Below are 12,105 nucleotides of genomic sequence, written 5' to 3'. Positions count from 1 at the left end.
CTGATCCCTGGTGCTGAGACGCAGCAGTGCTAACCACTGGTTAATTCAGGTTAATGCCTTTGAATTTAAAGCTTGATTTAAGGTCATTGACTTGAAATGTTTATTTGCTTCTCTCTGCACCAATGAATATAAGAAATCAAGCCTTCAAGCCTATTCTGCTATTCAACAAGATCATGGCTGACCGATCTTAACTCCACCTTCCCACATTATAACTATAATTCCCCGAGTACCCAAAAATCTGTCCATCCCTATTTACGCCTCCTGACATAAGAATATAAGAACATAAGAAATAGGAGCAGGAGTAGGCCATCTAATCCTTCAAGCCTGCCCCGCCATTCAATAAGATCATGGCTGATCTGAAGTGGAACAGTTCCACTTTCCCGCTTTCTCCCCATAACCCTTAATTCCCTTGTCTGTCAAAAACCTATCTACCTGTGACTTAAATATATTTAGCGAGGTAGCCTCCACCACTTCAACTGGCAGAGAATTCCAGAGATTCACCACCCTTTGAGTGAAGAAGTTCCTCCTCAACTCCGTTCTAAACCGCCCCCCCCTTTATCTTGAGGCTGTGCCCTCTGGTCCTATTGTCCTTTGAGCTGGAAGAATCTCTTTACCTCTACCCTATCCATCCCTATCATTATCTTGTACGTCTCTATAAGATCCCCCCTCATCCTTCTAAACTCCAACGAGTACGGATCCAGTCTATTTAGTCTCTCTTCATAGTCCAACCCCCTCATCTCCAGTATCAGTCTAGTGAACCTCCTCTGCACTCCCTTCAAGGCCAAAATATCCTTGCGCAAGTGCGGTGACCAAAACTGCACACAGTACTCTAGCTGAGGCCTCACCAGTACCCTGTACAGTTGCAGCAAGGCCTCCCTGCTTTTATATTCTATCCCCCTCGCTATAAAGGCCAGCATCCCATTCGCCTTCTTGATCACCTGCTGCACCTGCAGACTGGGTTTTTGCGACTCATGCACAAGGACTGCCAGGTCCCTCTGCACCATAGCATGCTGCAGCTTTTCTCCCTTTAAATAGTAATTCCTCCTACTATTATTTCTGCCAAAGTGGATAACCTCACACTTACTAACATTGTACTCCATCTGCCAGATCCCTCTGCAGACTTTCCACACCCTCCACACAATTTGCTTTTCCACTCATCTTTGTGTCATCAGCAAATTTTGTCACCCTACACTCAGCCCCCTCCTCCAGATCATCTATATAAATGGTAAGTAGCTGAGGGCCCAGCACTGATCCCTGCGGCACTCCACTACTCACCAACCACCAATCAGAATAGCACCCACTGATACCAACTCTCTGCCTCTTATTAGACATTACCATTACTTGGGCAGCACAACAGCACAGTGGTTAGCACTGCTGCCTCACAACACCAGGGATCTGGGTTTAATTCCCCGCTTGGGTCACTGTCTGTGTGGAGCTTGCACATACTCCCTGTGTCTGCGTGGGTTTCTTCTGGGTGCTCTGGTTTCCTTCCACAGTCTGAGAGTCATGCTGGTTAGGTGCATTAGCCATGCTAAATTCTCCTTCAGTGTGCCTGAACAGGCGCCGGAGTGTGGCGACTAGGGGATTTTCACAGTAACTTCATTGCAGTGTAAATGTAAGCCTACATGTGACACCAATAAATAAACTAAAAAACTTTAAAATCATCTCCATCATGTGCCACTCTGAAAAGTCTGATTTACTTCATTGCAAATACCATTGAGCAGTCAAATTCAGATTAATTGCAAATACTTACCCTGAAGATTTCAGCTGTTTTATTACAATGAAAAAAGAATTGTTGTTTGCACATTTACAATTTTTTCTACATTGTAAATCCTAAACCACAGAAATTTTCCTCTATTTTCATTATATACAGCTAATGGCAATGTTTGACCATTCTACAAATGCAAATATATTGAACTATTCATCATGACCAATGTTTCCAAAGCGTGTTTTATAATAGGTCACTTGCACTATATTATAATTCAAGGTGTTACACTGCGTTATTCTGTGTATTGCACTGGTAGTTGCATATTATTGAGCTTATTTTTTTGTTTAATTGTATTAGCCAAGCAGAGTACAAGTGAGACTTTTCTTCAGAACAAAATAAACTCAGTCAGAACAATGCTACCAGTACAAAATGACATTTATTCTCTGGACCCTGACCACCTCTAATACTTATCCCCTTGCTGAAACCTCGTGGTAGAAAATGAGTAACAGAAACCAAACATGCTGGAAATACTCAGCAGGTCTGGCAACCATATTCAATGAAGTTTAAAAGAACGAGAGGTGATCTAACTAAAATTTTAGGGGCTTGACAGGTGGCTGTTGAGAAAATGTTTCCCTGGCTGGAGAATTTAGAACATGGGGTCAGAGTCTCAGAATAAGAGGTTGGTCATTTAGGACAGAGAAGTTTCTTCACTCAATGCGTTGTGAATCTTTGTAATTGTCTGCCTCAGAGACTTATGGCTATTCCATTGTTGAGTAGATGCAAAACGGGACTGGGCAGGCTTTTGGATATTTAGGGGATCAAGAGTTATAATGTGGGAAGGTGGAGTTAAGGTAGATCACCCATGATCTTGTTGAACAGCAGAACAGGCTTGAAGGGGCAGCCACCATTTCTTATATTCATTGATGCATAGAGAAGCAAATAAACACTTCAAGTCAATGATCTTTTATCAAGTTTTAAGCTCGAGGGCACTAACCTGAAATGTTAACTCAGTTTCTCTCTCCACAAAATGCTGGATGATCTATTTCCAGCATATTCAGTTTTTATTTCAGACTTGCAGCATTTGCAGTATTTTGCTTCATATTCAAATATGAATATTATACAAGTATGATTTGCTCTCCCACAACAGAAGCAAAGGAATCACCCTATCACACTAATTAGATATATAAATTTTAAGTGAATGTGCATACGAGGAGAGGGAGAGCTGTAGAAAATCACCCTGTTGTATTGAGGAAGGTACCATCAGAGCAGCATGTGTAGCAAAGTTACAAATCTTTTCATAAAGGTCACATTTACTACTTTTGTTGCAATGCATTCAGAGGAATTGTGCCTCCCATCTCAAATTAGGAGCATGATTCACAAAATCTCTCAAAAAAGTGAACAGAAGATTGAAAGCAGGAATCACAGAAATTCACAAAAAACACCCGTGTATAGGTTCAAACTGTACCATACCTTTAAAGGTTAAAACCAGCAGAAAAATAACCAAAACATAACCACAGTTGAAACATTTTGATCAGTAGTAAATGACAACACAACCAAAGAAATGCTTAGACAATTTGCCTTGTTCATATATCATGACATAACAGATGTACAGTTCATAGCCTGGTCTTTATTTCACAGGCTACTCATAGAACTAATGGAATAAGCAAGTCATCATTTAATTAAGTAAACAGACAAATAAATGTCCTTTTGCCTCCCACTTTGCAGTTGTGTTTAATAACTAAACCTCCGACTGAATCAGGTCGCTGGACGTTTCTCCATCCCGTAGATGGCCTTGATCCTACATTTTCCTTCTGCTGTTTTGGTTTTGGTCCAGCATGCCACTTCTTTAGCAGCTACTTGATTCAATTCGAAGGAAGCAGGTTAAAACCAGTCGGCCAAATCCATATTAGTGGCAGACTGTGAAATGTTACATTTTAAAAATAGCTGACAGAAATGTATAACCTACATGACCCGAAACACTGAGCATTCTGAAGGTGTGAGATGGGAAGTCACAGCTAAATCCAATCCGGTCTTCCTAACCTGACATTTACACACCTGTGCACTTTCCAGAAATTAATCAGGAGTAGGGCAGCTAAATTTTCATATTGCAACTTCTATTTTCTTTCCTATTGCCTACCCCAGTCCAACGCTGGCAACTCCACATCATAACTTCAATCTTGGCATCAATCAACTAACTGGGCAGGGACTGTGAATCAAACATGTTGCATTCTGATCTCTCTGGTTCGATGAATTTACATATATAGTGCCATTATAAACTGAGCCATTGCAGTGTTCCAAATGATATTTTTCCATGTTAAAGAACTCATACTCACCACAAATGTATCATAGGAGAACTTGTGCCTGTGAAGCAAGTGCTGAAGGAAGTTGGCACTCTTGTAGCTTGGATCTCCCCATGGCATTGCCACACAAATTGGACATACCTACTCACATAAGTGATCAAAAACAAAATCAAGGAGTTAGATGATAAAAGAATAAGTACCATTCTATTCTTCTTGCTGTTTCTAGTAGTTTGTTAGTCTTTTACGCTGGGTTTGCTGACTAGACAGAGACATGCCCAAAGCACTATCAGTGCAAGATGCATTCTCTCAACCAACTTACCCTGCTTTCAGTAACAGGCCATGAACAGATACATCATCCCCTCTCACTCTCCTCTTCATAACTTCCCTTTTGAAATAGGGGAAGTTTTTGCAAATATTACCCAAATAAACTAAGATGTGTATGAGATGGTTTAGCTTTTGGTTCACTTTTTATTTATAATGTTTTATAAAATTTGTGGCCATTTTTCTGATATAAATTCATGACAGAGGAAGCTAACTTTGTAGAATTAGTCTCCAGATACTGTGGCATCATCTAAAGTCAGTTAATGAATATATATCTTTTTAATATACAAGACAGCAACCGAGTTAAGAAACTGTAGAAATCGATTCCACAGAGCCATCTAGGGTTCAGTACTTGTAACCAAATCATAGAGCAAAATTAAATGGAAATAATGACCTAGTAGCTAGTAACAGTGAGTTAGCATAACTAAAATTGCAACACAAGATGTAAGGCTTGAAAAGTACATGCCTTGCCCTGCACAGGATTTTTAATTGTAGATGCATCATAAAACTTCAACTTTTAATTATCCTGGTTTGGGTATGAAATGAGAAACTAAGAACTTACCACTTTGTTGGGATCACTGCGATGATTTTCCATGCAATGTTTGACTAATTCCTGCTGGTCAAGGTTTCGTGCCCCACAATATGGGCAGACGAACGTGGAACGGTTTGGAATATTACTGGAGGAGAACAAAATTTGCTTTAGTAAACAAACCTTTACTAAAGTGACCCAACAAGCTAGGTCAAGAATAATGATTGGCTCTGTCTTGTACTTGACAGGAAAGGAGGAAAATAAAAGATCTCTAGTGGGGAATAGCTAACTGTGTTCTGTTTCAAGCACATCTGATTTCACTGATCCCAAAACAGGCACAATATAAACATATGGCAACATCTATCCCATTGCAAATGAATTGCTGTATTAAAAATACTGTTATGTTTTCTAGCAGATCTCTGGCATGCTCCCTTTATATTTCTTCCATTTGATATTGCGCACCTGACCCATTAAAGGTTTCTCAAAATTTACCACCACCTTTATTTTCAATTACTTTTCCTAGAAGTTTTCTCATCATTATTTAAAGCTAGTTGTCATGTCTGCTAGGTTCTTTGGGACATTTTGCTATGTTAAAGATGCTATAAAAAACGCACTTTTTATAGATAGTAACAATTTTCGGGTAAGATTAAACCATCAGTCCACCTACTCTACCTATTCAATTTCTCACAACATTATCTTGATAGATTTCTAAACCCAATTATCTTGAATTCTACTTGTTGAGATTAACTTATCAAGTACAGCTTAGTTTTCTTTTTCACCACACTTGCTAGTTATGTGATATATACGTTTATCATCCAATTACTGAAAAATGTCCAAATTTCTTAATTTTGAACTACTTACTTTGTTTTTGAATATACAACCGAAAATCTGGCTTGAGTCTGCATTCTCCACTCCCTTCATTATCTTAAATACATCTCTCAAAGTGACATATTACTTTGGGAGAACAGGAACATTATATCACATAACACACAGCATATCATTTGAAGATGGACCTAAAACACAAACTCAAAAGGTCATTCAGAACTTCACTCTTGCTTGGGAAACATCTGGAATTCAGTGGAGAGTTTTATGTTGCAGTTAGAACACAGCATTTTAAGATTGTTTTGTTTCTGTTAAAAGTTTGGCATCAGCAATCAAAAATCATAGTGTATGTGTCACAAATGTGGTAATTGATATTACAGATTTTTTAAGAACAGCGTTTTTCAAGGTACATTTCTGTTTACAAACCTTTACATTGAGCTTAAAAGCCTTGTACAGAATGGAAGTATGGACAGGCAACGTGGCACCTTTCTGCATTTGTTAAAACTTGGTCAGCTTTGTACCTCTACAGCTGGCTATGAAGAATCGTTAAATTGCAATGATCCCGCCAGGGATGTCCACTGAATCTTCTATAGGTGCAAAAAGTCCTTTTGCCACTGAGGGAACAGGAGACTGGAAGCGACTTCAGAGGACAACAACATAATTAACTTCTTTGAACAATGACTCTTTGAAAATTAGCACAGCAACCATGTATAGAAGAGGCTAAGAAGCCATTTTGAGTAACAGGACGCAGAACCCCAAGATAAACTCAGAGACAACATCAGAGAGGATTCTTGGCCAAGGGAGGACAAAGAAGAAATCAATTGCTGCTCTGCTGAAAGCATCCAGACAATCTGCAAGTGCTGCAACTGCAGAATTAGTGAGGAATAGGAAAAACACTCTCTCCCAAAAACCTGCTGAGTCCACCTGAAAATCTCCGAATACTCCACTCAGAAACCATGACAGCTGCTAAAAGCAAACCTCAGGGTTGCTCTTTGGAAAGAAGGCATTCATGTAACAGACCAACAACCATGTCACAGTGACTAATCTGAAATCACATGGTTTTTCCCCATTATCTGCATTTTTAATGAGTTAAATTACAGCACTTTTTTTTTGTAATAAACTAAAGTTTATCATGCTTAAGGGTAAAAGTTTTGTTGTTTTTTTTAATTGCATCATCACCTAATTAAATGGGACACAGACATGAACATGGACACATGCGCACGCACACAGATACACGCGCATGCACATGGACACACCCACCCCCACAGATCATTTATGTGGTCATGACAGTATATCAGCCACACATACAAACTTGGATAGATTACTCTTGCCTTGAAATTGCTTTTGCAAATCCAGGAATATATGCTTTATCAGAGATTCATTGTGAAATAAGACAGTTATTTGCTTTTCTTAAGATTTTCTTAAGAATACTCATATTTACATTGCGCTGCATGCAAGCATCTCATAGGTTATTTTTAATCATCTCTGAAGATCCAACAGCTTTTAAAAATGTTTTCCAAAAAGTGAATTGTGCACACGAGAATAGTTTAGTAGACTTCTGAAAAACACTAAAGTAATGTTGCGACTGAAAATTAATGCACCTATAGTGTAAATGAGTTTCAGTGATCATTTAAATACAGTGATTTTAAATTGATCTGGGGTATCATGACAGTTTGCAAACTCTAAGAGCGGCTTATCTTCAAAGATTTTCTTGCAGAACTTACATTGCAGGTTCCTTACCTGGGAATGGGCTGCGTGGTAGGAACAACAGGTACAAACTTTGGACAGTTGTCCATCTGCTCCTGAACTTTATTGCAGGAGGAAATATGTGTCCGCATTTTCACCAGGGTCACCTAGTGCAACAAACATTGGATTTTATATATCTGACAGACATTTTGAATAATCCAGTATTTCTTCAGAAATTCATAAGTGACATGAAATGTACAGTGGCTCATAACTGAAATCAAAATCAGGCATAGTATGTCCCTCCATTATAAAACTTGTTGGTTAATTTAAATTACTGGAAAGTCTGAATTATCAATGGGTAAAATGGATCCCAGTTAAGAACATAAAACATAAGAACATAAGAAATAGGAGCAGGAGTAGGCCATCTAGCCCTTCGAGCCTGCCCCGCCATTCAACAAGATCATGGCTGATCTGTTGTGGCTCAGTTCCACTTTCCCGCCCTCTCCCCATAACCCTTAATCCCCTCTCTTATCAAGAACCCATCAACCCGCTTCTTAAAAATATTTAGCGAGGCAGCCTCCACCACTTCAACGGGCAGAGAATTCCAGAGATTCACCACCCTTTGAGTGAAGAAGTTCCTCCTCAACTCCGTTCTAAACCGCCTCCCCTTTATCTTGAGGCTGTGCCCCCTAGTCCTACTGTCTTTTTTGAGCGGGAAGAGTCTCTCCACCTCTATCCTATCCATCCCATTCATCATCTTATACGTCTCAATGAGATCTCCCCTCATTCTTCTAAACTCTAACGAGTACAAGCCTAGTTTATTCAGCCTCTCCTCATAGCTCAATCCCCTCAACTCCGGTATCAGCCTAGTAAACCTCCTCTGCACTCCCTCCAGGGCCAAAATATCCTTGCGCAGGTGCGGCGCCCAAAACTGCACACAGTACTCCAGCTGCGGCCTCACCAATGCCCTATACAGCTGCAGCAAGACCTCCCTACTTTTATATTCAATCCCCCCTCGCTATGAAGGCCATCTGCTGCTTCGTAGAAATTGAACCTCTTGATGAACGCCAGGAACCTCAGGTGGAGATGGTGCTCCATCTCCACCTAAGTGTAGGCAGCAAAAGCAGTTTCAAAACATGAGTGAGCAGAAGTACAAGATTCCTGCAAAATCCTTGGAAATTTAACAAAAACCATGAAACAGCCGATGAAAGAATCTAGAAGTTTTGTAAATAATTGTCTCGCCTTTCAGTTATCTAAAAAATTAATGAGTGAATCCCTATGCATTATTGTCTGGTGTATTTTTTAAAGCAAGTTATGAATATTAATTGTTATCTGAGATAGTTTCTTCTAAGTGTTATAGTTAACCATTATCCACTTCTACATCCACTTCCAATACACAAAGTTAATGGCACAGGTTTTATGAAGTTTGAAGTAAGATACAGCAAACACATGCAGCGGTGTATAGGCAAATTGGTTTTTACAACAATCAACAATGGTTTCATGGTCATTGCTAGACTGCTAATTCCAGATTTTTTTTGATTTAAAAAAATTCTACCATGGTGGGATTTGAACCTGGGTCCCCAAAGCATTAACCTGGATCTCTGGATTGTTAATCAAGCAACAATACTTGTTGGCCCTGAACACCCTGTGCCTCTGCTTTAACGTGATGTCTACAATTACCTGGGCTCATCTCTGTCTCTGTCCCATTCTCCTCCTCAGATGAAGATCTTCCTGCTGAGTAGGCTATACTCATCTGCAGTGATGCAAATGGGGCTGACCCGTGCACGAAGGGTGCCAGAGGGATGCAAATCTCCAATGTGATTTCAGACTGTGGGGGCGATTCTCCCAGAAAAACTCTGAGTGACGAATTGGCATAAAAACTGGAGTAAATCACGCTTTTTCCCTCAGAAGTTTCAAAACGAATCTCCCACACACTGTACATAACAGTGAGTCTCAGCGTGAATCATGCTGAAAATCAGTGGGTGGGATCTACTCCAGCTGGAAGCACAGTGCAAAGCAGGCCATTGCACATGCACCACTCTGTCAGCGCCGAGATTGGAGGATGTGCACTGCAGGCATCCTGATCGCTGGCCAGCTCCATGACCCCTGCATCACTGGCAGGTGGGGACTCCCCCCACATTCTGATCGCAGGCCCCCCAAACATGCCTGGGCTAGCCTCAACAACACCCCCCTCCCAACCCCAGCTGCCCCGATCCATCGCCCCTAAACCAGCAGTCCTGACCCCCCAATCCCCTCACCCCCCCCAACCTCAATGGCCAGTCCCAATCTCTGGCCATCCTCACTCTGTCATTCAGCTCGAGTGCAGATCGGCAGCTGAACTCCCCACCTCCACCAATCACCCTCCAGAGGCCCCACTCCCCATGGCACTGCCTTATATTGGTGGGCAGTGCCAAGGTGGCCCCTGGGCATTGACACTTTGCCCCATGCGCAATGGGGGCCGAGGTGGACTGTGCCAGTGGTCCAGGCTGGCACTGCCAAGGTGGCAATGCCCATGGGGCACTTTCCCAGCACTCCTCAGTGGGGCCTCGATGGCCCCCCCACCTTCATTCCAGTTGTGCTGCCAGCTTCCCGCAAGTGGGGAGCCATACTAAACCCTGCTGAAGTGAAACACTCCTGTGTGGGGGCGGGGGAAGAGAGAGAGAGAGAGAGAGAGAGAGAGAGAGAGAGACTTCAATCCTGGGCCAGCTAAAAGTGATGTAAATTATTATTACCATTTCTGATGTGGAGCTGAATGCAGAGAATTGTAGAGGTTGTGGTACCCAGCGGGGAGCCCGTGAAACGGCCTCCACTTGAGTCTCCTGGCCCCCTGTGCTACAAAAGCAGTGCAGGGGGATGGTAGAATTGCCCCTCCCTCCCCACATATGCTGAACCTTCAAAGAATACAGAGAAAATGCTCAAAATGCTCCAAACAACACTCATTGAACCATCTAAAACTCCTAACTTTCGGTTAAAAGTTTATTTATTAGTGTCTCAAGTAGGCTTACAATAACATTGCAATGAGGCTACTGTGAAAATTCTCCCTTTACCCCACCCTTGGATGTGAAAACTGCAAAAGCGAATTGGCTGCCTGCTTGTGTGCCGACATAAGAATCACACAGGCAACATAATATTCCTGTTAACTGCAGAATTAATCCTAAGTGGCTCCCTAATTGTTGATGGGTGTGCTACTGATCCATGTCTGTGCTCGCCAACCAAAATAATCAAGAGCACATGATGGTGTTGGGACATGCATCTGATGTCATCATGAGCTTCCAGGTCAGGTGCACAGCCACCAGGGCCGAGTAAAATTTCACCCCAAATTGCAAAAACACAGTTGAGGGCAGTTGTTTCAAGTTTCCCTTCTGGGACTTGAACAGCTTGGCATTTACCATCAGCCATGTCCTTAACAGCTGTTAGTATGACTCCTCAACACCCAAGTCATTAAACTGTTGTCCTGGCAATGCGAGGGCTTCAATTTCCCAGCCCCTGCCTGCAAAGTAAGATTTAATCTAAGTTTCTGAACTGCAGGATTTACAGGAGCTACAGCAAAGAGTTTGTAAGTAGCTAGAAATCACAACTAAAAACTGAATGGAGAATCTAATGAAGGGTAAATGCCCAACATTAAAATCTTTGAGTAGCAAAAGGTTTATAATATCACAAAGTCATGCAATAAAATGCAACATTAGACTAGGGCAGACACCATTTATTCCACTAGTTGTACAAAACAAAGCAACAAAATCACATTGTCTGCCTGTCTCCAACATTTCTTCTTCAGAAACATAGGAGATAGGAACAGGGGGAGGCCATTTGACCCTTTGAGCCTGCTCTGCCATTCATTATGATCATGGCTGATTCTTCAACTTAATAGCCTAATTTTGCTTTCTCCCCATAACCTTTGATCCCATTCGCCTCAAATGCTATGTCCAGCCACCCCTTGAATACATTCAACGTTTTGGCATCAATTATTTCCTTGGGTGAAGAAATGTCTCCTCTCCTCTGTCCTAAATGGTCTACCCTGAATCCTCAGAGTGTGACCAATGGTAAAGAAGGAATGGAAGGAAGAAGGAATGTAGGAGAAGGAATAACCAGTCGTGGTTATCGAAGGAAATAAAGGAGACTATTAAAAGCTGACGTGTTTAGAGTGGCTAAAAGTAGTGCGCGAGTAGAAGATTGGGAGAGGTTTAAAAATCAACAAAGAACGACTAAGAAGTTGATAAAGAAAGGAAGGATAGACTATGAAGCTAAACTAGCACTAAATATAAAAAAGGACAGTAAGAGTTTTTACAAATATATAAAGAAGAGGCTGGCTGGCTAGAGTGGACCCTTAGAGGACGAGAGGGGGGATTTAGTGGTGGGAGATGAGGAAATGGCGGAGGCCTTAAATAAGTTTTTTGCCTCGGTCTTCACGGACGAGGACGCGAATAGTTTGCCGGATATTAAAGATAGAAGGATGGTAGGAGTTGAGAGCCTGAATGCGATTACTGTCACCAGAGAGGTAGTGCTTGATAGACTAATGGGACTGATGGTGGACAAGTCCCCAGGACTGGATGGAATGCATCCCAGGGTTCTGAAGGAAATGGCAGAGGTGATAGTAGATGCCTTAGTGATTATTTACCAAACTTCGCTGGATTCCGGGGAAGTGCTGGAAGATTGGAAAATGGCTAATGTTACGCTGCTGTTTAAAAAAGGTAGCAGGCAAAAGGCAGGGAATTATAGGCCAGTTAGTTTAACGTCTGTTG

The 12,105-nt window shown here is 41.6% G+C and overlaps 1 protein-coding gene across 3 annotated transcripts in view; it reads right to left on the bottom strand.

Annotated features, from left to right (window-relative positions):
• rnf166 (ring finger protein 166) overlaps window positions 1-12,105 on the bottom strand; it is a 66,118-nt gene that overhangs the window by 14,532 nt on the left and 39,481 nt on the right. For all 3 annotated transcript variants that reach the window (XM_080186834.1, XM_080186837.1, XM_080186836.1), the window contains exons 3-5: window positions 7,421-7,533; window positions 4,892-5,006; window positions 4,042-4,149 (exon numbers count right to left, since the gene is read on the bottom strand). In XM_080186834.1, the coding sequence (XP_080042960.1) occupies window positions 4,042-4,149; window positions 4,892-5,006; window positions 7,421-7,533 (336 nt within the window). The remainder of the gene's footprint in view (window positions 1-4,041; window positions 4,150-4,891; window positions 5,007-7,420; window positions 7,534-12,105) is intronic.

Source organism: Carcharhinus amblyrhynchos, chromosome 4 (assembly GCF_965287045.1).
Source record: "Carcharhinus amblyrhynchos chromosome 4, sCarAmb.v2.hapA, whole genome shotgun sequence".
Taxonomy (NCBI): domain Eukaryota; kingdom Metazoa; phylum Chordata; class Chondrichthyes; order Carcharhiniformes; family Carcharhinidae; genus Carcharhinus; species Carcharhinus amblyrhynchos.
Note: the sequence above shows the minus strand (reverse complement) of the source record. Positions and strands in the feature narration are given on the sequence as shown.